Source organism: Eretmochelys imbricata, chromosome 1, assembly GCF_965152235.1.
Source record: "Eretmochelys imbricata isolate rEreImb1 chromosome 1, rEreImb1.hap1, whole genome shotgun sequence".
Classification (NCBI taxonomy): Eukaryota; Metazoa; Chordata; order Testudines; family Cheloniidae; genus Eretmochelys; species Eretmochelys imbricata.
The window spans coordinates 46,281,801-46,309,596 of record NC_135572.1 but is presented as its reverse complement, the minus strand read 5'-3'; the positions used below and the strand labels follow the sequence as shown (position 1 = coordinate 46,309,596).

General features: G+C 45.4%; 1 protein-coding gene across 4 annotated transcripts in view; it reads left to right on the top strand.

The window, feature by feature from the left end:
* USP12 (ubiquitin specific peptidase 12) overlaps positions 1-27,796 on the top strand; it is a 103,476-nt gene that overhangs the window by 3,155 nt on the left and 72,525 nt on the right. For 2 of the 4 annotated variants that reach the window (XM_077809693.1, XM_077809657.1), the window contains exon 1: positions 24,871-25,102. The exons of 1 other annotated variant lie outside the window; for it this stretch is intronic. Coding sequence is in view for 2 of the 3 variants with exons in the window: in XM_077809657.1 (XP_077665783.1) it covers positions 25,055-25,102 (48 nt within the window). In the remaining variant the exon portion in view is untranslated. Of the gene's footprint in view, positions 1-554; positions 1,094-24,870; positions 25,103-27,796 lie in introns of those variants that run through there. One more of the 4 variants, XM_077809675.1, reaches the window with a different exon arrangement.

The following is a 27,796-nucleotide window of genomic DNA, read 5'->3' as shown; positions in this document are numbered from 1 at the left end:
ACCTCAACAGGGATTCCTTGAAATACAGCCAGCTCTCCTGGACTCCTTTCCCCTTCAAGTTAGTCCCCCAGGGGATCCTGGCCATCCGTTCCCTGAGGGAGTCGAAGTCTGCTTTCCTGAAGTCCAGGGTCCGTATCCTGCTGCTTACCTTTCTTCCCTGCGTCAGGATCCTGAACTCAACCAACTCATGGTCACTGAGTAAGAGTAAGGGTATGTCTACACTATGAAATTAGGTTGATCTTATAGAAGTCAATTTTTAGAAATCTATTTTATACAGTCTATTTGTGTATGTCTCCACTAAGCGCATTAAGTTGGTGGAGTGCGTCCTCAATACCATGGCTAGCATCGACTCACAGAGCGTTGCACTGTGGGAAGCTATCCCACGGTTCCCCCCAGTCTCTACTGCCCATTGGAATTTTGGGTTAAGCTCCCAATGCCTGATGGGGCAAAAACATTGTCATGGGTGGTTTTGGCAGTCTCCCCTCCCTTCCTCCCTCTGTGAAAGCAACTGCAGACTCTCATTTTGTGCCTTTTTTCTTGGCTTATCTGTGCAGATGCCATAGCATGGAGCCCGCTCAGCTCACCGCTGCTGTTGCGAGCATTGTAAACACCTCATGCATTATACTGCAGTATGTGCAGTACCTGGCTAAGAGACTGCAGCACGAGGAAGATTGTGAGGAGGACATGGACACAGATGTTCCTGAAAGCATAGGATGGGGCAACTGGGTCATCCTGGTGGCAGTGAGGCTGGTTGATATAGTGGAACGCTGATTCTGGGACCCGCAAATAAGCACAGACTGGTGGGACCGCATAGTCTTGTGGGTATGGGATGATTTCCAGTGGCTGTGAAACTTTTGCATGTGTAAAGCTACTTTCCTGGAACTCTGTGAGTTGCTTTCCCCTGCCCTGAAGCGCAGGAATATCAAGATGAGAGCTGTCCTGACAGTTGAGAAGCGAGTGGTGATAGCCCTGTGGAACCTTGCAACACCTGACTGCTACCGGTGAGTTGGGAATCAATTTGGAGTGGGCAAATCTACTGTGGGGATTGCTGTGTTTCAAGTAGCCAATGCAATCATTGGTGTTCCGTATCAAGGTTAGTGACTCTGGCAAGTGTGCAGGTCATAGTGGATGGCTTTGCTGCAATGGGTTTCCTTAACTGTGGTGGGGTGATAGACGGAACACATATCCCTATCTTGGCACTGGACCATCTTGCCAACCAGTATATAAACCGCAAGGGGTACTTCTCAATGGTGCTGCAAGCACTGGTGGATCACAAGGGATGTTTCACCACCATCAACATGGGATGGCTAGGAAAGGTGCATGATGCTCACATCTTTAGGAACTCTGGGCTGTTTGAGCAGCTGCAAGAAGGGACTTACTTCCCTGACTAGAAAATTACCATTGGGGATGTTGAAATGCCAGTAGTTATCCTTGGGGACCCAGCCTACCCCTTGCTCCCAGGACTCATGAAGCCTTACACAGGCACCCTGGACAGCAATAAGGAGCAGTTGAACTATAGGCTGAGCAAGTGCAGAAGGGTGATAGAATGTGCATTTGGATGTTTAAAAGCTCGCTTGCGCTGTTTGCTGACTAGGTTAGACTTCAGCACAACCAATATTCCCATTGTTATTACTGCTTGCTCCATAATGAGAGAGAGTAAGGGGGAAGATGTTTTTGGCATTCAGCTATGCCCTATCAGTGGAGGAGGACTGCATGAGCTCAGAAAACATGTCATCGTGAGTGCTTTTTTTTTTTTTTTTTTTGGCCTTCTAATCTGCAATAACCTCAGGGACAGAGAGGATAGGGGAGTATAGAAACATTTGCACCTGCAGGGGGTAAAAAAAGGGGAGTAAAATTTAAGATGATACATTTAAGAACAAAAGGGAGACTTTCAGTGAATCAAGCAATTCACAGGGGACAGCACATGTGCTTTAGGTACAAGATCTCATTTTGCCTTTTATATTGAGCGCCTGCTGGTATGGTGACATCACACACGGCTGGGCAACAGAATTCAGTTTCCAAGCAGCCATGGTGAGCCAAAGAGTATGCTGGCTTTGGCTTCTAACGCCTTCATAACAGGTGGGAATGTTTTCAAACTGCAGCGTCCTTCTTTCCCATAGTAAGCAATGCTGGTTGGGTTTGCCATTTAAAAGGAGAGGCTGTGGTTTTCAGGTGGATGTGCAGCACACACCCACCCCTCCCCCTGCCACATGGCTATGGGATGATCCCTTTTAGCCAAGCAAACAGCCCAGCATGAATGGGGTCCTTTTACTGTTCCCTTGCAAAAATTCCCCTATTTCAAGCAGTGAATACTATGAATGGTATCACTCTCCTGAGGCTAACACAGAAAGATAAAGATCAAATGTTGCTTGAATGCAACCAAAACCTAGGACCATTTGCTGCTATGCTTTGTGCTGCAATGATTCCAGACTACTTGCTAGGCATTGTGAAGTGGAGAATGAAATAAGGCAGCCCTCCCCAGAAACCTTCTGCAAAGGCTTTTGCAGTAGAGCTTCATGGAGATGTCCCTGGTGGATTCCTGCTCCATCTCCAGACACATTAACAGACTTTTCCAGTAGCTGTACTGACCATGAATGCATCCCAAGTCTTCAGGGCAAGTCATAAAATATCAGGGTTGGAAGGGACCTTAGGAGGTCATCTCGTCCAACCCCCTGCTCAAAGCAGGGCCAGTTTCCAGTGTTTGCCCCAGATCCCTAAATAGGCCCCTCAAGGATTGAACTCACAACCCTGGGTTTAGCAGGCTAATGCTGAAACCACTGTGCTGTCCCTCCCCCTGAACATTAAACTCTGTTGCTTTTAAACCCTGTACTGTAGTTACAAATATGCACTCACTAGAGGTGTCTTCTCTGGTCGGGGATCCTATCTTTGGAGGGTATTGGCTCCAGGGTGATGAAAAGGTCCTGGCTGCCGGGGAGAACGGCTTCACTGCTTGCCTGCTGTGCATTCTCCTCCTCCTCCTCCACAAAATCCTCCTCCATGTTGCAGGAGACTCCCCCCTTGCAGGTGTCCATGGACAGTGGTGGGGTAGTGGTAGGGTCCCCCCCAGAATGCCATGCAGCTGATCATAGAAGTGGCATGTGTGGGGCTCTGACCCAGAGTGACCATTTGCCTCCTTTATCTTTTGGTAGGCTTGCCTGAGCTCCTTGAGTCTCACGCGGCACTGCTGTGTGTCCCTGGTGTAGCCTCTCTCCACCATACCCTGTGAGATTGACATATATTAGCATTTCTTCTTTTTGATCAGAGTTCTGCCTGCACAGATTCTTCTTCCCATACAGCAATCAGATCCAGTCTCTCCCGTTTGTTCCATGCTGGAGCTTGTTTGCAATTCTGGGGGGGACTGCATGGTCACCTGTGCTGCTGAGCTTGCCATGCTGACCAAATAGGAAATTAAATTCAAAAGTTCCCGGGGCTTTTCCTGTGTACAAATTTAACTTTGTAGGCAGGAAAACATTCTTTCTTCAGTGTCTCTTGAAGTGCTTTCCAGATTTAAACAGCTTCAATACAGTAGCAATCTCCCCAAAGTTTGTCCAAGGCTATAAAAAGGAGGTTTTATTATATTTAGCATATCTTCTATGTTTCTCTTTAGTCCAATATTGAATACTATGGCTCATAAGTAGACTCTGTGGCTTGAGCACCTATGGGGGGGAAAGAAAATAGTGGGTGCTTGGCACCCACTGGCAGCCCTGTTGATCAGTTCTTCCTCCTAGCACCTCCTACCCGCCAGTAATCAGCTGTTCAGTGGCGTGTAGGAGGCCTGGGCGGGGAGGGGAAGGAAGAGGCATAGCAAGGGCAGGGTGTTCAGGGGAGGGGACGGAGCAGGTATGGGAAGAGGCAGGGAGTGAAGCAGGGGTCGAGCACCCCCAGGGAAACCAGAAAGTCTGTGTCTGCTTTGGCTACGATAGTTCCATCTACAGGTTGTCCTTGATTTTACGATGTTTGACTTACGACATTTCTGAATTGACACACTGATTTGATTTAAGACAGTTGGTTTAGACTTTACAATGCTTGGTCCCACAATGGAGTGGATTGTGGTTCTCCGTTACGACTTACAATGCAATTTTCAGGAACCAATTGTGTTGTAAGTCTGAGGACTGCTTGTATTTTATCAGATCAGGCCAGTCAACTGCTGAATTCCATTGTACATCTTGAGGAAGAATTAGTCTGGATCCTCCTGCTCTCTTCAGTGAAGTTGAAGCAAAGTGATTGCAAAATGCTGCCATAACAATTTCAACATTTTCCTTTATCCCTGGGGTTGCACTTATGTCTTTGGTTAAAACATTCATCAAATGAGCACTTACCCATATGTTGTAAGTTTCAGGTTCCCCTTAAGAAATCTACGAGATAATGCTCATCTTTACTACATTTGCAGCTTTGCCTATGTACTTGACACTTGAATTTTTGATCATGTTTTGTTATAGCTCTTACTGCTACTTCTTTTAAGTATTCTGTTGTATGAGCATTTTCTGATGTATCAATTTTCTGTAAGATAAACAACCCCATCTTCTGTTGTCACAGAAGCAGATATTACTGGATCATTGTGTACATTTAACTGCCTATCAAGACACAGATTAATGGATTTCCTGTCAATGGGTTTTGTGGTTTTTTTCCCCACACTATTCAATTTCCTTCTCATACATGGTATCTAGCAATGTCCACTCTGCTGTGTGGAGTGTAGCCTGTGTCAATGAAATGTTTGTTCTGAACGAGATGAAGTGGGAAATTAGTTGCATAAATGATCCAAGCAATCTTTTCATCTTTAGAGTCTTGCAGGAATTTGCTGGTCCTGATACTCATCTATGGTTTTACTGGATAAAGAAGAAAGTCTGTTAGAAAATAAAATTACCTGTATCAAAAAACAAAAACATATGTTAGTTGCAGCGGTGCCTGTGGTACCAACAGATAGCTCTGAAGTTGTAGACATTGCAGATGATGGATGTTCAAAACTCGTTATGTCTAAGCTGGACTCAAACAAAATGGTTAAAAGTCACTAACTCACTGACTGTTACTCGGTGCACTGCTTTACAAAAAAATTGTTAATGAAATATTCCTCCTGTTGCAGCTGTTTTTACTACTATTTAAATGACTTATTCTAAACCTAGTTTTATAGGAAAAATCATAAGGATTATCTATTTAAACCCTTGTCTCTAGTGCCATACTAAACAGATTGTAAACAAAATCACTTTTTAAATGTACAAGTTCATAAATGCTTAATAAAATTTTAGTTTTACACAGGAAATCTTCACCTAGGATGTTTGATAATATTTAGCAATAAAAAATCATCTCAGAAGTCCAACAGTAAAAATATAATGGATAAATACTCTAACAAAATAAACCAATTATATTTTGGTCAAACATTTTGACAGTCATAAGTAATCCACTCAAAACACAAATGTATCATTTTCTAGCATAGTAAAACATGATAGGCAGTCCATAAGAGAGGTGCAAATATAAGTTTACTAACCAGTTGATCCAAATTGTTTAAACATGGCCACATCATCTTCAAATTCATTGCCTTTGGAGGAACATTTGTCATAATGACAGCTATGCCTTGCATTTCTTTGTTGCACTGTTCACATTTGGTGTATGTTCCTATTTTTACCAATAGATATAGGAGTTTCTTGAAAACATTCCCAAATAAGGTCTTCCTTACAACCTGTAGCCTGGCCCCCCCGGCCACAATTCCCAGGTGTTGAAATCAGCATTAGAGACTACACTCTGAAAAGTGTTCTCTTCTTCCCACAGTGTCCTGCTTTGATATCAGTGTTGCTCCTTTCTGGTTGCACACTCCTTCTCCCTTGTTACATAACTGTCATTGCTAGTCTCAGAAAAACAAAAGAACTAACAGTCCAAGACTTCTGGTCATGTCACCCACGTGACTTTTTTGCACTGCAGTAGTTTGTTTGTTTGGAGACAGAGGGAGGCAGCTGAGGAATTAGTGGATTTCTGTTTGAATCTCTGTTTGTGTTTACACACACAAGGAGACAGAGCAAGGCCATTTACTTTAAGTTCCCGGAAGCAAGGGCTGGTAGATACTGTGCAGATCAGTGTTTTTCTATGATCTGGGAGAGTAAGTTTCCATGGTGGGTGGAGCCAAAAATATTCATAATTTGAGGACTGAGCCAATCAAAGCTCAGGTAGGGAGAAGTTATAAAATAGGAGTATGAGACCTCCCAGGTGGCTCAGTGTGTGATCCTGATGAGATGTGATGCTGTTTCCTGGAGTCCGAGGCCAGGTCCCAATGCCTATGATGACATGGCCAGTCTGTTGCTTCCAGTAGCTAGGGTGTCCACCTTTGTTAGATGGAAGTAAGGGAAAACCACATGAAAAATAAGGGACAATGCTTTATTTTAAGGAAAACACCATTTCCCTTAGCATATCATGTATTTCCTCTCCAATGTACATTTCTACTGCCCTCAAGTATTAAATGGAAGTTTGACGCTTATGTTTAAATGCTCTTATCAGTCTTGATACATGTCAATACATCTTAAAATGACAGGCAGGCGGTCACTCTGAGGGACAAATCAACAAAATAACGGATGGGTGGCCCCTCTATCAGTAGCACAACCCTTGGGTCCTCCACAGGATCAAGCCCTTAATACAGTGAAGTGTCCTATTCTGCCATATTTATAAACCTTGACAAATTCTGAATTCCTTATCCTCCCAAGTGAAACAAAACTAGGAGTGCCCATAATAAGGGAAGGAAAGGAGGGGATTGGAGTGGGGCCAATCATCAATGGGGGACTGTGCCTCCCCAAACAGCCTGGCATGCCCGCCCACACTCTATCCCCAGGCCCACTCAGAGTCTTGCAGTTCCCAGGGCTCTGCCCTGGCTGATTGCAATAAAAAATATTCAGAGGTCCAACAGTAAAAATGTAATTGATAAATACAACAAAATAATATACTAGTTATATTTTGATCACAAACATTTTGATGTTCATAAGTAATGCCCTGGGTGGCCGCCTGGCGCACCGGGGCTCAGAGCAATGTGCCTATGCTGCCTGGCCGCCCAGCACTCTGGGGCTGGTCACCTGGTGAATTGGGGATGCTGTGACTGCACCGCTGGGGATGCTGCAGCTGTGCCACTGGGGGCCAAGGTGGGGCTGCTCTGGGCTCCTGTGGTGGAGGGGGGTTAGATGGGAGGGCAGGGGAGCAGCTTCAGGCATGGGGGAGGAGCTAGGGGTTAGCCTCCCCAACGGCTGGGTCACCGGCCACCCATGCCCCTACTCATTTTTGTTGCCCTTTTCTGAACCTTTTCCAATTCCAATATATATATATTTTGAGATGGGGTGACCACATCTGCACACAGTGCTCAAGATGTGGGCATGCCATAGATTTATTCAGAGGCAATAGAATATTTTCTGTCTTATTATCTATCCCTTTTTAATTATTCCCAACATTCTGTTACCTTTTTTGACTGTCGCTGCACATTGAGTGGCTGTTTTCAGAGAACTATCCACGATGACTCCAAGATCTTTCTTAAGTGGTAACAGCTAATTTAGACCCCTTCATTTTATATATGCATAGTTGGGATTATGTTTTCTAATGTGCATTACTTTGCATTTATTGACAGTGAATTTCATCTGCCATTTTGTAGACCAGTCACCCAGTTTGTGAGATCCCTTTGTAGCTCTTTTCAGTCTGCTTTGGGCTTAACTATCTTAAGTAGTTTTGTATCATCAGCAAAATTTGCCACCTCACTGTTTACCCCTTTTTCCAAATTATTTATGAATACGTTGAATAATACTGGGCCCAGTACAGACCTATGAGGGACACCACTATTTACCTCTCTCCATTCTGTAAATGGACTGTGACATTTACACCCCTAGGGTCAGGGCAGCACAGCCTAGCAGCCAGAGTCCACAGAGCCACCCTTAGGTGCAGGGCAGCATGGCCTAGCAGCCAAAGCCTATGGGGGTGGGGCACCTATCAAAGGGTGTGGCAGCCCCAGTACAGGGGCTCAGGGCCTCCCAACTCCACCAGGCCCCAAATCAGGGCCCTAGCAGTGGCATAGCAACTAGCCACTGACTCAGCAGGGGGGTCCTACCAGAGCACACTGAGGTTTCCCAGGTGGGACGTACCACTTGGTCACCCTCCCTGCATCACTTTCTACTACAGTCTGTGCTGGGGTCTCCCATGAGACTTCAGATTCTCCATGGTCAGCTGGGCCAGTCACCAGAGTTCAAGCAGGCCCAGGAAGGTTCTGATCCCTGGCATAGTCAGGGGCTGTAGCTAGCCCTCTGTAGGCACTTCCCCTACAGCCTCTAGCCCAGAATTAGCTGGGCTCCCTCCTTTTATACTGCTAGAGCATCTGGAGCATGCCCAGTCCTGCCGGGGAGGTGGGACTTCTGCTGTCAATAATAAGGGCTTAACCCTGTCTGAGCTAGTGCGGCGTAAGCAGACTCTGTCACACTGACCATTTATTCCTACCCTTTGTTTTCAATCTTTTAACCAGTTACCAATCCATGAGAGGACCTTCCCCCTTATCCTATGACAGCTTATTTTGCTTACTTTGCAATCACAGAATCAAGCTTGCGTGGGGAGCAAGATAGATCCAAATGTCCAAGGGGGCTGTCTGTGACTCCATGGTAAGATTGTTCTAGAGCTTTAGCAATTCACACTTGTTACTGGTTTGGTAAAATCTAATTATAGATCATACAACCGGTTTGGGGTTTCTCCCTTGCTTTTTGACAGTCTTCCCTGAGATTGGCACTCTTGTTTGTAAACCACTCCAAACAGCGTGACACCCACTTTCAGGCTTCTAGCTCCCTAGCAGTTTCTCCGGTGGAGACCCATGTGTCTCTCCCTCCTGGCCAGGGTATCTCCAGGCTAAACAGTTCCCTGCCTTCACTGTGTTGTTCCCAGCAAAAGACAGGCTACCTAGGCAAGCTTCTGTTGCTTTCTCTTCAGATACTAACAACAGAGTGATTGCCGACAGTTGTAAGTTACCAAACACCACTTCCTATAAAATCCTATTTTAGTCTGAAGGAAAAAGCACTACAGAGAAAACATTTAAAACAACAAAGGAATCTACACACATGCTAATAAGCATACCAGAGATCACTCAGCCCTAACATGAGCTCTGGTAGGAGCAGTCCTTCATAACCCCACCCTGTAGGTCTGCTTGTGGTTTCAGGATCATCAGCTTCCTCTCAGAACAAGCACACACATGGCATGTTTAGTCCACCCTTTATATAGTTCAGGGGCCTTTGATCTGGAATTTCCAGGAGCAGGTAATTAGGAGACAATGGGTCTCTTCCCAGGATATAACTTCAGAGGGCCTCCCAAGTACCTCCTAGGTGCTCTTGCTGAAGTTGAATGTCTTGCTCACCTTGCACCAGAGGTTAATCAGAATTCTGTTGTGTTCCTCTAGATGCAGGACGACTTCTTAGTGCTGGCCATATTAATACATGTGAGGGTTAACTGTGATTCTAGTTGAGCAGTCTCTATGGACATGGGTAAATGCTAAACAGCCGCATTTGAACCAGGAAGTTGCTTCTGGTTCCTGGGAAGTGAGTGGGAAGTTTTGGGATGGAAGGACTGGGAACCAAATCCCAGGAAATTGTGATACAATGTTGCTGCACTTGCCAGTCCTGAATCTGGCAACCCAAACTTGAGCTGCGGCCATGTTGCAAAATGCCTGGGCTTTCACCTGCATCATATAAGAACGTAAACATAAGAATGGCCATACTGGGTCAGACCAATGGTCCATGTAGCCCAATATCCTGTCTTCCAACAGTGGCTAATGTCAGGTACTTCAGAGGGAATGAACAGAACAGGCAATCATTGAATGATCCATCCCCTATTATCCACTCCCAGCTTCTTGGCAGTCAGAGGCTAGGGACATCCAGAGCATGGGGTTAGATCCTTGATCATCTTGGCTAACAACCGTTGATAGACCTATCCTCTGAATTTATCTAGTTCTTTTTTGAACCCCGTTATACTTTTGACCTTCACAACATCCCCTGGCAATGAGTTCCACAGGTTGACTGTGCAGTGTTTAAAAAAGTACTTCCTTTTGTTTGTTTTAAACCTGCTACCTATTAATTTAATGGGGTAACCCCTGGTTCTTGTGTTATGTGAAGGAATAAATAACACTCCCTTATTCACTCTCTCCACATCATTCACGATTTTATATACCTCTATCATATCCCCTTTTAGTGGTCTCTTTTCCAAGCTGAAAAGTCCCAGCCTTTATAAACTCTCCTCATACGGACACTGTTCTATATCCTTAATTATTTTTGTTGCCCTTTTCTGTACCTTTTCCAATTCTAATGTATCTTTTTTGAGATGGGGTGACCTGAACTGCACACAGTATTCAAGATGTGAGTGTACCCTGGATTTAAATAGCGGCATTATGATATTTTCTGTTTTATCTATCCCTTTCCTAATGGTTCCTAACATTCTGTTAGCTTTTTTGACTGCCACTGCACATTGAGCAGATTTTTTCAGAGAACTATCCACAATGACTCCAATATCTCTTTCCTGAGTGGTAACAGCTAATTAGGCCCCATTATTTTGTATGTGTAGTTGTGATTATGTTTTCCAGTGTGCATTACTCTGCAGTCACAGTGGCTCTGATCCCTACCAGGGTTTGCAGACCTGAGTCCAGAGGGATTCCTGACCAAATCAAATTAACTTCTGTGTGGACAGCTGGGAGGGCTTAGACTTAAACCTGAATCAGAGCCTGGGCTTAATGTGCTATGCACACATACCCTTGCAGTCCAGAGTCTCACCTTCCAAAATGAAGGGTGACTTTTGGTCTCTGAAGCTATACCCAGTATTGACAACTTGAATTATTAAAAGATCATAAACCAGATTTCAAAATATCATAAGATTGGCTTTACAATACTTATATGTAAAAATACATTGAGTTCTTTTCTTTTTATTTGTCTTCTATTTTTTTTTAAACTTTAGGGTGTGCTCAGACTACGTTTTCAAGCTTTGGACTGCAACAATGTGATCTAGAAACTTATTTTTAAAAATGAATGAAAGATTAAATTCTCAAATAATAATCACTTGTATCTAGTAACTGGGGCCTTAAGTAAAACATCAGTTATCAGAAGACTTGCGATAAAACAGTGAGAATTGGCCGCACTGTGACATGCCACTTCTTTTCACTACGAGAGAGAGAGAGAGAGAAAGTAATAATGGTGGATTAAAAAGAAGTAAAAGTGAAAATTAATAAAGGACCGTGATCTACCCCTTGATCCTTGTGTGCCTCAGTTTTTCTATCTGTGAAATGGGGATGATAATGCTCGCTTACCTCACTGGCAGTTGTAATTGATTAATTCATCAGTGCTTACAAAGTGCTGTGAAATCCTTTAATGGAAGGCATTCTAAGTAATGTAAATGTTAATACTATGACATTTCTGTCCCAAATCCTGAAGTCCTTACACCACATTCTCATTAACAGTGTTGCCAATCGCAAGCCTTTAAAAATCAAGAGTCCGGTCACTAGAAACCATGAGATTGGCTTAAAAATCATGTGATTTTTTTTAAAATAATATGTGGGTTCTTTTTATTTGTTTTCTAGTGTCATTGCCTTCAGGGTTCACATTTTCAAGCTTTTTTCAGCAACCAGGAGGGCTAGAAGCATATTTGTTTTTTTAATTAAAGTGGAGATTCTCAAATAATTCTAAGAATTAAACTGGAGGCTTGAAGAAAAGCAACAAACATTGAGACTGGCAAGAAAATCATGAGAGCTGGCATCACGACTTAGGTCTAAATAAGGACTCAATAAAACCTAAGCAAGAATTTCAAGATTTGCCCCTTCTCTCATACATGAGCCCTGAGTGTCAGCAACACTGTTCTCAGTGAATTTACTCCTTAGTGGTAAGTTCACAGTTATTATCATACATGTATGTGGCTTTTTAAAAAAACAAAATTATAAGTATAACCAGATGGGGCTATTAAACTAGCTGGCCATCTGCAAGCTCATCGGGGAGGCTACTAATTTTCCAGGGTAGAAATCTTTCAAGAGAGTGAATCAAAATGATTTTACTTTTTTGTTGACAACAAAGACAGCAGTGTTTAAGAACTGATTGCCACCTGCACATGAACAATAGCTTTACAATCAGCAAAAGAACAAAATATGGCTAACAGTGACATAGGTTTCAATCACAGCAAAAGTAATAAACCAAACATTAGCACCATGTGAGACATATCAGAAATCAATGGTAAGCATTTTTTAATTACTTTACTTGTGTAAGCAGAGTCAGGATGAGCTCTACCCTGACATCTGGTGGTGAGTCGTGGTGGGTTATGGAAAAGCACTTTAGGGGCTGATCTCATTTGCATTGGCACACCCACCCTGCCTAGATGGTCACTTTGGCTGCTGTAGGAGCCCCAGTTACTCTGTTATTGGGGCAGGAAGAATAAACTGTTATTATCCTGATTATGTGAATTAAGGACAGTGGAACTGTACTTGGCCTTTTGTTATGATGGAGGGACTCACCATCAACTAAGCAGCACTTGCTAGGTAAGGGCCATGGGTTCCAAAACCCAGTGAATTGAGAGAGGTTGGGGATAGATGTTAATACTTGGTGGTATGGGTCCCTGATGAGGGCCCTATGTGCCAATTGCACTCTCTCCATGGTGGAATATCAGAGCTAGTTTTGATTCCACTACGAGTCTAGTTACAGGTTGCTGAGCTGAATTCATTTTGGGCCCATGGTGTACCAGCACTGAGGCTCCTCTACTACAAGCTGAAATCACTGAAGAGCTGAAATTATTGACTGTTGTGTTAAGTAGTGGGGGGGCCCAAAGATATATTGTGGAGCAGTTCGTGGGACAGCTGGTAGAGCGGAGCCCCACGGAGTGGTTGGGCAGTCGGCTTTGGACCATGTAAGGTGCCCGTTAACCCACACCCATTTCCACCCAGGTTGGGAGGAAAAACTTTGCAGATAAACTTTTGAAATCTGGGGCTGCACTGACTAGGGACAGAGACTTTTGAGACTTTGGGTGACTTTTGGGTTGCTGGACTCAAGAACCAAAGGGAAAGGACACGGCCCAATTTGCTTGGTGTGGGTTTTGGCTCATGGGTTGTGTTATGAAGATGGCCCATTTAGATAGTTGACAACTGGGCCATCTTGATTATCACTACAAAAGTTTTTTTTCTCCTGCTGATAATAGCTCATCTTAAACTGAGTAGCCTCTTACAGTTTGTATGGCAACTTCCACCTTCTCTGTAGGTGTATATGTATATATCTATCTATCTTCTTATTATAGGTTCCATTTTGTGCATCCAATGAAGTGGGCTGTAGCCCACGAAAGCTTATGCTTTAATAAATTCGTTAGTCTCTAAGGTGCCACAAGTACTCATGTTCTTTTTGCAGATACAGACTAACACAGCTGCTACTCTGAAACCTATCTTTTCATCATGATATACATTCTTATATGCATACATTGACTCCCTCAAGAAATATGATCTCCTTCGCATCCAGCTCTCCATCTTCTTTTAGCTGTCTAAAGACAAAAAGCAGTAATGATTTAAAAATCTATTGTTCTGTTGTTCTCAACTCCAAATTCCTATTTTAATTTTTTATTGGACATATTTTCTCTTTAGTCTTTTGTCTGCTGCTGATATATTTGACAAAAAATTGTTAGCTGAAATACTCTTTTCAGTTCAATATTCAGTAACCTTTTTCTCCCCTATTTTTTTTTTTTTTTTTGATATTGGGATATCAAAAGTTTTATTCTTTACCAGTTGCATACATGACAAGATGCACAGCATCACTTTTATGCTCTAAAAGTAAAACGATCAACGTATTCCCCTGTGCCTTCTCTACAACTGAACAGCAAGTTCAAATATTAACATGCCAACCATTATGTCTATTCTGGTTGGATGACTCCTGGTTCTCTTCCCCTCTGAGTCACAAATCACCAGTTTGCTTCTTTGGTTTCTATACTCTCCAGTTCTCTTACTGCAGATCCTTCCCCTTGTAGTGTATGTGGCAATGCATTTTGGAATCTGGTCATCTAAGAAGACTTCACTTTCTTAGATGCTATGCAGAGCTGAAATTTGCACTTCCAAATCATATATCTTCTCCATTATGTCCACCAGCTTGCACTGCATGCACCAGGATTTTCTTTTTTTTCCCCCTTCTCCAGAAAGGAAAATATACCACTTCCAAGGCAGGTAACAGAGGTTGTTCCTTTCATATCTGCTGTGTGGCATAGAGCCATACCTAAATTAAAAGAACCACACTCTCTCTACAAGCTTCATCTGAAACTCCCCAGTTTGCCTGCTCAGATCACTTGGCAACTGATTTATATACTTAGGCCTGGTCTACAGTACGCGGTTATTTCGGAATTAGCCGAGTTACCTCAAAATAAAACTGGTTCCGTCCACACAACCAAACTAGTTTTTTCGATTTAAAGGGCTCTTTACTCCGATTTCTGTATGCCACCTCGGCAAGTGGAGTAGTGCTAAAATCGAGATCGCAGTTCCGGGTTACAGGTACTGTGGACGCAATTTGACGAATGCTCCCTTGTGACCGCTCTGGACAACACTCTGAACTCTGATGCACTAGCCAGGTAGGCAGTAAAAGCCCTGGGAACTTTTGAATTTCCTGTTTGGTCACCATCAGCCCAGGTGACCAACAGCATAGTCCACCACAAAAGGTGACCATGCAGAGTCCACCATCTCAAGAGACCACGCGGTCCCGGATTCGCAGACGAGCTCCAGCCTGGTCCGAACGGGAGGTACTGGATTTCATTGCATGTTGGGGAGATGAATCTGTTATGGCAGAACTATGTTCCAAAAAAAGGAATGCAAATACCAGTGCAGTACCATACAAAAATCAAGGAGCTCAGGCAAGCGTACCAAAAAGCCAGGGAGGCAAACAGGAGCTCTGGGTCACAGCCCCATACATGCCGCTTCTACCAGGAGCTGCATGCAATTATGGGGGGTGACAACACCACTACCCCACCACTGTCCGTGGACACCTGCAAGGGGGGAGTAGCACGGAGCGAGGAGGATGAGTTTTTGGAGGACGAAGAGGAGGAGGAGGACAGTGCACAGGCGGCAAGTGGGGAATCTGTTTCCCCGCCTAGCCAGGAACTATTCTTAATGCTGGAGCCAATAGTCTCCCCCTATTCCCAAACCCTGCTTCCAGACCATGACCCTGGAGAAGGCACTTCTGGTGAGTGAGAGCTTGATTGGAGCCACGTGGTGCAGGGAAACCCAGCCGCACTGGGCTGTTCACGTTTAGTTTAAAGAGCTCATCCTTGCTCAGAGCCTCATCGGAGCCCCGTGGTGGGGGTGTGTGAAGCGATCATTCCAGAGAGCCTGCAGGCTGCCTGCAAGCTGAATTCTGTTGCCTGGCCACATGTGTGTACTGTGAATTGCCTGTTTCACTGAGAAACAGTATCCCCTTTGTTCTCTAAAATGTATTTTTTAAAATACTACCCTCCCTTTTTTCTCCTCCCGCAGCAGGTGCAAATGTTTCAACGCGGCCCCTATCTACTCCGTCCCAGAGGCTGGTCCAGATTAGAAGACAGAAAAAATGAACTCGGGACAACATGTTTGCCGAGCTCATGCAGTCCTCCCGCACTGATAGGGCCCAGTTGAATGCGTGGAGGCAAACAATTGTGGAGTTGGGTAAAACGTTACATGAATACAAAGAGAGGAGGGATGTGCACGATGAGAGCAGGCAGGATGCTATGGTCAAGCTCATGGGGGAGCTCCGCTGAATGGTGGATCTAATGCAGGAAAGGCAGCAAGACCACAGACTGCTGCTGCAGCCCCTGAATAACCGCCCTCCCTCCTCCTCAAGTTCCATAGCCTCCTCACCCAGACGCCCAAGAAGGGGGGGGGGAAGGCTACGGGGACCCACACAGTCAGCCCCTGAGGACTGCACAAGCAGCAGAAAGCTGGCATATCCTAAATTTTCAGTTGGTTCCTGGACTTGTCCTTCCCTCCTCCTTCACCCCCATAACCCAATACCGACCCCCCCACGCCATCTAGCTTCTGATTTCTTTCAGTGTTTTGTGCAACAAATAATAAAGAACGTTTTTTAAATAATTGTGACTTTATTTCCTTTCATATATATATATATGGGGCGAGTAACTTTAAGAGAAACAAATGCAACTCTCACACCGTACCCTGGCCAGTCATGAAACTGGCTTTCAAAGCTTTTCTGATGTGCAGCGCACCCTGCTGCGCTCTTCTAATCATCCTATTGTCTGGCTGTGTGAAACTGGCCACCAGGTGAGTTGCCTCAACCTCCCACCCCGCCATAAATGTCTCCCCCTTACTCTCACAGATATTGTGCTGCACACAACAAGCAGCAATTACAATTGGAATATTGGTTGTGCTGAGATCTAACCGAGTCAGTAAACTGCGCCAGCGCACTTTCAAACGTCTAAACGCACATTCTACCACCATTCTGCACTTGCTCAGCCTATAGTTGAACTGCTCCTTACTACTGTCCAGGCTGCCTGTGTACGGCTTCATGAGCCATGGCATTAAGGGGTAGGCTGGGTCCCCAAGGATAACTATAGGCATTTCAACATCCCCAACAGTAATTTTCTGGTCTGGGAAGTAAGTTCCTTCCTGCAGCTGTTCAAACAGACCAGAGTTCCTGAAGATGCGAGTGTTGTGCACCTTTCCCAGCCATCCCACATTGATGTCAGTGAAACGTCCCTTGTGATCCACCAGCGCTTGCAGCACCATGGAAAAGTACCCCTTGCAGTTTATGTATTGGCTGCCCCGGTGTTCCGGGGCCAAGATAGGGATACTCGTTCCAGCTATCGCCCCGCCGCAGTTAGAAAACCCCAGTGCTTTAAAGCTATCCACAACGGTCTGCACATTTCACAAAGTCACTACCCTTGATAGCAGCTGGTCAATGATTGCGTTGGCTACTTGCAGCACAGCAGCCCCCACCGTAGATTTGTCCACTCCAAACTGATTCCTGACTGACCGGTAGCTGTTGGGTGTTGCAAGCTTCCACAGGGCTATGGCCACTCGCTTCTCAACTGTGAGGGCTGCTCTCATTTTGGTGTCTTTGTGCTTCAGGGCAGGGGACAGCAAGTCACAAAGTTCCATGAAAGTGGCCCTATGCATACGAAAGTTTCTCAGCCACTGGGAATCATCCCATACCCACAACACTATGCGGTCCCACCAGTCTGTGCTTGTTTCCCGGGCCCAGAATCGGCATTCCACGGCATGAACCTGGCCCAACAGCACCATGATCTCCCAATTGCCACATGCTGTGCCGTTTGTGTCCATGTCCTCATCCGTATAGTAATCATGCTGTCGTCACTTCCTCATCCAGTTTTACAGGTACTGCACATACTGCTGGATAATGCACGAGGTATTTACAATGGTCAAAACTGCAGCGGAGATCTGATCGGGCTCCATGGCTATGGCGCCTGCACGGGTAATCCTGGAAAAAGTGCTCAAAACGTAGGATGGTAGAGAGGCAGCGGAAGCTGTGCTGTTCGGTTCATGATAACCGAACAACGGCCAAAAATGGTTGCCTTTTGTGGCTTTCACAGAGGTGGGAGCCCAGGACAGACAACATGGAGAAGCTCGGAAGCGTGGCAATAGCGGGAGAGCAGAGTTGGCGGTGGAAGCTGTGCTGCTCGGTTCACGATGGCTGAGCAGAGTTGGCAGCAGAAGCGTTCGATGAGGAAGAGAAAGAGTAGATAGTAGAGATTACATAGGAAGATGAGAGGAAATGAGAGGTGGATTCATAGTAGCAGGAGAGGAGCGGTGCACCGTCTGCTGAAAGCAGTATGGCGTCTGCACGCCAAAAAGGTGCGAAACGATTGTCTTCCTTAGCTTTCTGATGACACACACCCAGAAACACCTGCAAGAATGTTTTTGCCCCACCATGCACTGGGAGCTTAACCCAGAATTCCAATGGGTGGCGGGGACTGCGGGAACTGTGGGATAGCTACCAACAGTGCACCGCTCCGACTTTTGATGCTAGCTTTGGTACTGTGGATGCAATCCGCCGAATTCACGCACTTTAGTGGGGACACAGAAGACCGAATGTATAAAATAGCTTCTGAAAATTCAAATAGAATAATTTCGAAATAATTTCGTACTGTAGACATACTCTAAATCTCAGTGTTCAGATCCACCCCTTCGCTAACAAAGAGGGATTAATCACTCAGACTTGAAACACTGGGTTAAAGCCATGCCTTCCTCACAGAGACATGAACAAGCAGACGTTGCCTGGCCTATTTAGTGGCTCAAACCCCCAGCCACAGGCACTGCCTTTTGTTTTTCCCAGTGGATGCTCCACCCCAAGGCCCAGCTCCCACTCCGTCTCTTTCCCTGGAGCCCTGCCCTCACTCTGCCTCTTCCTGCCTCCGCTCTGGCCCCTCCCCTCAGGGCCCTCCCAACCAGCCCAATGCTCCACCCTCTCCTGCAAGGCCCCACCGCTTGCTCCTCTGCATCCCCTCCCCCAAGACCCCTCTGCCCACCCCCAGCACCTCCTGCCAGCCATTTTCTGATCAGTGTCCAGCCTGGGGCCCACAGAACAGCTGATCAGTGGCCAGCCCTGGAACTTGGAACCACTGTGGCTGTGGGTTTTAAGCACCCCCTATTTTTTTCTGTGGGTGTTTGAGCCCTGGACCACCCACAGAGTTGGCGCCTATGCCCACCACATAGAAATATGAACAAGAAGATCTCTTTGCCTGGCTTGTATAGTGGCTCAAACCGCCAGCCACATGGAAACAAACAAAGAGACAGACCAAACACACGCTATCACTTTATTTGTAAGCACTGCATCTGCTTCTGTACTCTCTGAAATGGTCCTGTTCACTTAATAAGCGTCAATGGGATTATGTGGTTGTAACTGAAAGTATAATTTGACTCATTATCTCTTCATTATGGTATTGCAGAAAAGCATCATGTTTGATGCAACAGTTGTCAGATCTCAAACAAATTAATGCCTGAGAATGTATAGTTAAAATAATTAGGAAAATATATGTGAGTGTAACCCTTGTGCCAGGTGAAGTCAGCAGCAACCAGGGCCCGATTCAATATGTAGGAGTTCCTTTTCAACAATACAACACAGAACCGGCCCAAGCCCCCACACCGTAACCTGGGAAAATTACACACTGCCCCTGGGCACCTCTGAGAGGCAATACTTCCCCACTTGCAAGCAGTCTGAGTGTAGAAAAGAAACTTTTAATGAAAGGAGAGAAGTCATCCGATATTAATTAGGGAAAATGCCACAAGCAGGATTCATAATCATAAAACTGTGAGCAGGTCACCCACCCCAGAGTGCTTGGGACAGTGCCTTCTGCCTCATGTTCTTGAGTTCTACAACCAAAAATTCCTTTACTGTTCCCCCCTCTGCTCCCTCATCACACCCAACTCATAGTGGCTGTCCTTGGTCAGTGAGGACCCAGGGTTCAGAGGTGCATCTGTGTGAGTTCACCTCCCATCCAGTGAAGAAGGCACCTTGCTTGCTCTGCCATCTGAGCAGTTTCTCTGGTTGACCACCCCGCCAGCCATGGTTCCTCTCTGCTGGCCACTCCGCCAGCTGCTGTTCCTCGCCACCCAGCTGCCCCGCCAGCTGACTGCTTGCCACTTTCGCCAGCCGGCTATCCGTCAGTTACCTTTGGCTGCCACCTGCCTCTCTGCTGTAACCTCTGCAGATCAGCCTCTTAGTGATTTTTAAGCTCTCAGCAGGCTGGCCAGAAACACTGCCCCACTACAAGTGATTTCAGCCATTATTAAGTACTTGAAATAACATAAGACTCCTAATGAAGCCTATTTAGCTCTATCTTTGAAAAGTGGGGAGGAACAGGTTAAAGCAGACCACCTTTAGGGACGGTCCACACCTCCTAACTGGGACACCTATCCCCCCCTCTCTTACTTTCACAGGGGTCTGGCATTCAAGCCCCTGGCTTAACAAGGTCCTTTCAGCTGAGGGTGACCCCCTCATTTGGGATAGGTTAAGCACAGTTCTACTCCCCTTTATTCATACAATAAAGACAACATTGATGATAACATTTCACTACCCTACATTCAGTACTAAAGTGATTTGTAACCAAACACCAGCCAAAGTTGATCACTTTGAGCAACACAGCTCTATCTGCTGGATATCTTGGCAGAGTAGGTGTGTTCATGTAAATACAATTTGCTCCTGAAGTCTCTTCCCCCCCCCCCCCACTAGCTGTCATAGGAGAGTTCATTCAGACCCTGCTTACATGAGGACAACCTGCTTCAGGCCTTGCACATGACCCACCACAAATCACCATCGAGGGTCCGACTTTGGAGACAGTTGAGCACTTTAGCTACCTCGGTAGCCAACCTTCTCAAAATGCAAAAATCGACAGTGAGATCCAGCACAGGATCCAGTGTGCAAGTGCTTCCTTTGGGAAATTACTCTGATGCATTTTCATAGATCGTGACCTATGGCAGGACACCAAGATACAGATCTAAAAGACAGTTGTTTTTCCTAAACGTCTCTATGGATGTGAAACCTGGGTGGCCTATTGACAGCACCTCAGAAGTTTGGAGAGGTATCACCAACAATGCCTCCGGAAGCTCCTTTGCATCAAGTGGTAAAATCACATAACTAACACCAGCATCCTCGCTGTAGCCAATGTCACCAGCATTGAAGCAATGATCCTCATGCACCAGCCTTGCTGGGCCAGACATTGTGTGCAGATGCCAGACTCTTGCGTCCCAAAACAGGTCCTCTACTCTCAGCTCACCCCGGTCAGAGATCCCGTGGTGGAAAGAGGAAACGCTAAAATGAAAGTGTATCTTAAGAAAACTGATGTGGACATCACAAACTGGGAAGAGCAAGCCACCAACCGACCCCAGTGGTGCCATATCCTCCATCGGGCAGTAGCCCGCTTCGAGAAGAAGTGCCTTGCCCTCGAAGCTGAAAAGAGAGAGGAGGAAGGAAAAAGAAATAACTTTCTCCCAGCAGGCCGCTGGCCTACCACAAAATGTCCTTATCTACTGTGGGCGGATTTGGGGTTCCAAGATGGGACTCCTGAGTCATCTCAGGACCCATATGTAAATCCGTGGTAGAGATCATCCTCGAATTGAGGGATCGCCAATCAATCACATGAGGACAGAAAAAAAGGGAAGTTCCTTATTAACTGTTTATCGTTTGAGAATTACCTTAAATAAATGCTTCAGGTAGTATAAGAGAGTCTGTAAAAATCCATTAACTGATATCATTTCTTTCAATCATCAAATAACCTAAGGTTTCAGAGTAGCAGCCGTGTTATTCTGTATCCGTAAAAAGAAAAGGAGTACTTGTGGCACCTAAGAGACCAACAAATTTATTAGCGCATAAGCTTTCGTGAGCTACAGCTCACTTCAGCTGTAGCTCATGAAAGCTTATGTGCTAATAAATTCGTTACTCTCTAAGGTGCCACAAGTACTCCTTTTGTTTTTACAAATAACCTAACTATGTATACCCTGGTTCACAATGGGATAAGATAAAGTAGAGCATTTACAGGATTCAAAGAGGGTTATTGAGGATAGTGAGATGACATTTCTTAAATGCCACCTGAGAACTCTTAAACAAGAGACGGAGTAACAAGTTTTTAACAATAGGACTCTTATAGATTCCAAAATATAGGAAAGAAGGAAGGCTCTTCTATATCCTTCTATATCTTTATCCTCTATAAACACAGAGACTACACTAAAAAAATCTCTGCTAAAATCTCATCTAGTTTTTCTTTATTTGGCAAAGGATCCGGTTATTTTCCCCCTGCTCCTATAACTACTGTAAATATTTACAAACTTTTAATTTTCTTCTCCTTCAGGTGTTGAGATTATGGAGATAAAACTGACTTAGAATTGTACTTGAATGACTCCTGATAAATTAGTAGTTAGGTACAGAGTTGCTGCCTTTAGATTAATCCCACTGTACTATATATAAAATAACATAAAAACACTATTCTTGGTGTCAGTTAAATTAGATTTACCTATAATATACTTAACACAGAACCTAAAAAGCAAAGAAATTAAAATTTAAGGAAACCAACAGTATATACCATCTGTTCCTCCACCCAAGGACACACACCTGACTAATAGCACAATGAGCATACAACACAAATGCACCTCAACCTGTGCCTATGTCTTCACTGCCAAAAGAGGTGTGTTTTTACAGTGAGATACTAATGCACATTAATTATCTTGCTGTAAAATCCTAGTGGAGACAAGGCTCTCTATATTTTACTGTAATGTGGGTAAATGAGGTCAACCACAGTTGGAATGTATAGTGTTGACCTTGCCTAGTGGTCAAAACTTGTCTTCAGTGGGCTGGGCATGTTGTTAGAATGATGAAAGACAGATGAGCTAAGTGTCTTTTGGACAGACATCCTATTGATGCTTGACCTTGTGGTTGACCCAGGAGAAGGTGGAGGGATAATACTGAGCAAGGCCTAAGAGGTCTTAATGTGAATTACCATCAGTGTGAAAAATATGCTCTTGACAGAAAGAGGTGAGGGAAAATTGTGAGAATGGGCGAGGACCTGTATGATCTATAGAGCAGGGAGCAGAGCATAAGAACAGCCATACTGGATCAGACCAAAGATCCATCTAGCCCAGTATTCTGTCTTCTGACAGTGGCTAATGCCAGGTGCTTCAGAGGCAATGAACAGAACAGGTAATCATCAAATGATCCATCAAGTAGTTAATATTATGGAGTGCTTGCAACTCCAAAATTAAGGTTGCAACAAATAGTTCTATTATAATGCTCATTTTGAACATACACCTCTGCCCCCCCAATTTTTAGTTGAAAGAGCTATTGAGCTGCATTTTTTTGGATCTAATGTTAGTGTTAAGTAGGATTTTTCTAATGACCTTCAGAAGTGAAGAATCACAATTGTTTACATAGTAAAGACTCAAAAATCTATGGTTTTCACAGTGGAAGAAAAAAGCCCTTATGAGTTTTGGCCACTTGTTTCTAAACACTGTTTATTTATGTATTTATTAGTATTTATTAAAATGTGCTCAGCACTTTCCATATGTGTAGGAAGAGACAGTCACTGCCTCAAAGACATTGTAATCTAAAAGGACAAAGGATGGAGGAAAGGGAGTCTCATATAAAGTGATTAAGATGAATGGACACAGGTCTTGTTAGTTCTAGTTCTAGATCTGTTGTTTGAAAAATATATATGTATAAACTGACCACTCTGATAATCCCTATCCCTTCAGCAGCTGCAGGTTTAGCCTGTCTCTTCCTGGAACAGGCTCTGGCGTTGAGTCAGGGGTATGCCTCCCCACCTTAAAAAACATAATAAAAAAACTCATTAAAAATCCCTTCTCACCTTGTCTTTTCATCATCCCAACAATCAATCAGTTCCCTCAGCATGACTCATTTAACTCTCTCTAAGTGGTCTTGGTGCCACCAGAAGGAACAGAACACCACACCAAGGAGGTGTGTGGGTTACATACTTCCCCTAGCTGAGGAAGTGTGTCCCAAGCTTCAGTCTTCCTAGTTGAAATTTCATACAAGCCCCCACTTGTAACACCGGTCAGCGGGCAGGATCAAACCGGGGCCCTCTGGAGCTTAGTGCATGAGCCTCTACTCATGCGGTAAAAGCTAACTGGCTGTTAGCTAAGGCTGTAGAACAGACTCATTTTATCTCTCTCTCTAAGTGGTCTCAGTGCCACTAGATGGGACAGAACATCACACCCAGGAGGCGTGTGTGTTACACTAAGGGTGACCAGAGAGTAAGTGTAAAAAATCGGGATGGGGTGGGTGGGTAATAGGAGCCTATATAAGAAAAAGACCCAAAAATCGGGACTGTCCCTATAAAATCAGGGCATCTGGTCACCCTAGTTACACTATGCTGGTGTAACCCCATCCACGTCAATGGTGTTACAGCTGTTTAAAGCTGAAGTAAAACAGTGGCAAATCTAGGGTGACCAGACGTCCCGATATTGAGCAGTTTGTCCCGTGTCCTGACCAAAGTACGGTCGGGACACCAATTGTCCCGATATTTTGTTTCGGGTGCATTTTTTTTCTTTTCCCCTCCCTTAGGCGGTGATGATGGGCAGTGGGCGCGCCTTTTTCATTGTTACACTGACCCGGCACGTCTGGGTCTTCGGCGGCACTTTGACGGCGGGCCCTTCAGTTGCTGACGGATTTCGGCGGCGGGTACTTCCTTCTTCGGTGGCAAGATTTATTTCCCACTGCTGAAGGTGCCGGGTGAGTGTCGGGTGAAAAGGTGCTCCCCTTGCGGCAGTCCCAATATTTTGTATTTAGCATCTGGTCACCCTAGGCAAATCAGGCTCCTGTTTGTGAATGGTACCACAATGTTTTACCAGTTCTGGAGCTTTGCCAGTGTTTAATAGTGGCAGGGCAGGGCCTGGCTGCACCTACGCTGGGGTGTTGTTCTCAACGCCTGGGCTCCTGGACTCTGGGGTTTGCCCACCACTCTCCCCTGTATGGAGAATTAAGTTTCTGACCCCCCCAGCAACGGGAAGAGGCCGCAAACAGCAAGAGCCCGCCACTGGTCAGGCTCCAGGGGCCCCTGCTTTGTCAGCCAGGCACATGCTTTGTGGCCGCTGGGGGGAGGGCCTGACTTCGGCCAGGTGCGGCAGGTTACTGCCGCCATGTGCTGCGCTGCCACCCTGCAGGTGGGGCCCGTCCCCTCCAGGCGCGGGAGGTGGAGGGGCCCCAGGCCGGCAGGACTCCAGGTGGCGTGGGCAGCCGGGCTGGTGGGGAGGGGGCTGAATGGCACAGTAGGGCTAGCGCCCGAAGAGAGCCAATGCGGGGCGGCGCTACAGCCCGGTGCTGGGAGCCGCTTAGAGTGGGCGGTGCAAAGGCCCGCGAGGAAGCAGAGGGCAGCTGTGGGGCGGCGCTAGGGCCCAGAGGGAGCCGGCGTAAGGCGGGGTGGGCTCGCGGTCTGTGCCCGCGCGCGGGGCGGGGAGGAGGAGGGTTTCGCGCTCTAGCCTCTGCCTCTCGGAGCCGCGCGCCCGGCGGTTGGGGCGGCGGGTCTGGCGCGCGGGGTACGTGTCCCGCTGCAGCGGCTGGTGGGGGCTGCCCCCTCCCCGGCTCGGCGCTGTGAGTGGGCGGAAGATGGCGCTGGGCGGATGGAAATCCTAATGACGGTCTCCAAAATCGCCTCTATCTGTACCATGGTGAGGGGGGGGGCGGCCGGCTGGGCACCCGCGGGGCCTGTGGGGGAGGGAGGTGATCTAAGGGGGCCGGGTGTGAGGGGGAGCCTCCTGGCGGGGCGGGCTCGAGGGGGCGGGTCCTGGGGCGGCTGGGCATGCTGCGGGGGGGTTGGGGTGTGAGCGAGGCACTGAGTCGGGGGTGGGTTTGGAATTGGGACGGAAGGCGGCGCTTGCGCGGCCTGCAGCATCGCGCGTGGAGCGGGTGCTGGGAAAGGGCGTGAGGGGGGCTCTTCCTTCCCTTGCAAACAGGTGACGCGGGTTATGTTGGGTTCGAAAACCAAGCTCCTCGGAGCGGTGCTTCCTCTCCGCCTGGGTTTTGTGCGGCTCCCGTAGAAGAGCGTGCCGCTCGCCGTGGGAGGGAGCGAGGGTGGGAATCAAAAACTGGGTGTAGTTAATCGGCTTTGGAGAATGCAGTACTGAGGCAAGCGCGAATGGCAGTGGGGGTGGGGAAGCGTAATATGGACATAAGGTGAAACTTGGTTTAAATAACTACACAGGAAACTAGGAATCATTAGTTAACCAGTAAAGTCTTTATCAAAATTGTATTGGAAATCTTGCAGATGCTTTAAAATATTTGCTCAAGCTGGTTTTTACTGAGTATAGGATTTCTAGAAATCTTGATTTCCCCCTCCCCCCCCCCCAACTCCACATCATAAATTTTTGTCAGTGGTAGTTAGTACATAATGCCTCACTAATGTTATGTGGGCATGGCTGTCATGTCACAGTGGTAATCTGGTGCACTCTTGGTTACCCTTAAAAGCTGCATTAGCAGCCAGTGTAGTTAGTCTTGTGCAGTATGGTACACATACTGGTATGTAGTCTGAAAGGTTTGCATCGGTCCAAGTCCGGATTGGAACACAGCTGTCAGTGTTTATTTTTAATTGAACTTCATCCTTAATTATTTGTGAAGAAAGAGTTATGACCACACTAATTGGTGTAATAGAACTTTTCTGTCTCTAATTTTAAAAAATTAGGAATTTAGTGCTCTTTGAGAGTGCTGAACTTTGAGACCAAGCTATCCTCTAACCTGTAGAAATAGCCTCTCCTCACAGATGAGGCACGTTGGCAGACCATTGGAGGGAATCTTGCATTCCACTTCTCTGTAAAACTGTACTATGAATGAAGGAGCTATCTACACACCTTCTGAGAGCACAAAAATGTGAATTTAGAGACTGCAGAAGTGGGGAGAGACCTATTGGATCATTCCCTACAGTACTTTCTCTAGGCTTTTTTCTCTGTCTAGTTATAAACTTCTCAAGCAGTGGGGCTTCCTCCACTTCCCATGGGAGACTGTTCTGCAGTTTTTAGGAATTTCTGTATTGTCTGAATATATCAAGCAAAAGTTTCAAAGGAGGCCCAAACACTTCTAAATGAATAACTTTCTATAGCATGCCAGCTAAAATTGCCAGTAACGTTGCTAGTCTACTGTAGTGACATGTTTGTGGTATGAGAGAGCACCCAAAGTGCTTTCAGGTAAGCTACTGAATAGTCATCAGGTATGGGTTGGATTTGAACAAGTGACTTAGGAGAGGACTCTACATTCTGTGTTGTCACCTAAGCCATTTTGTTTCAGTTAAATCTCTTTTGTGATGAACTAAAATATGTCTATATATAACTAAGACATTTTTACATCAGGTACATATTATGGTCAGTCTTATGGTGTATTAACTCACGATGTGCTCTGGGATAAAGCCATTATAAAATTTAAAATGAATTTCAAAATGTCTGTGCTTTACTAGGATCTTGGGATAGGACAGCTAGATGAAGATACCCATTGTAAAGCTGCAGTGTTTAAATTTAATAGGTAATCTAGGATCTTATTTACAATCGTAGTGTAAATTAATGCACACATTATGCTGAAGCTGGTCCCAACAGTATAGTTATCATGCTGAGATAAAAGTTCTTAGTTTAAGTGGTGTTTTAAATATTTGTTTTGTTAAAAAAAATTAAAAGTATTCAAAATTTACATTTACAACTTGACTCTCTCATGGTGGCTTGATGAAAATTGGGTTGGTACAGAGAGAATAAGGGATAAAGGAGTTAAGGAGAGCTGGCTGTTTCTCAATGGGACAGTAGTGAAGGCATAATTTCAAACTATTCTGATGCGGAAGTAAGATAGGAAGAATAGGAAGGCTCTCTCAGGAGCTCTTTAATGATCTGAAAATCAAAAAGAAATCCCACAAAAAGTGGAAATGTGGACAAATGGCTCAGGAGTACAGAACATTAGCACAAGCATGTAGGGACAAAATCCAAAAACGTAAGGGCACAAAATGAATTACACCTAGCAAAGGACATAAAAGGCAGTAAGAGGTTCCTTAAATACATTAGGATTGAAAGAAAGACAAAGAAAAGTGTAGGTACTCTACTTCCTGGAGAAGACACACTAATAACTATAACAGCAAGAAGGCTGAGGTGTTTAATGCCTATTTTGCCAAGCTCAGTAATCTTCACTAGAAAATTAATGGTGATTGGATACTCAGCACAATATTAACAAGGGGAAAGGAGCACATTCCAAAATAGGGAAAAACTAGTTTAAATAATGTTTAGATAAGTTAGGTATATTCAAGTCAGCAGGGCCTGATGAAATTCACTCGAGTACTTAAGGAGCTAGCCAAAGCAATCTTGGAACTGTTAGTGATTATCTTTGAGAACTCAGAG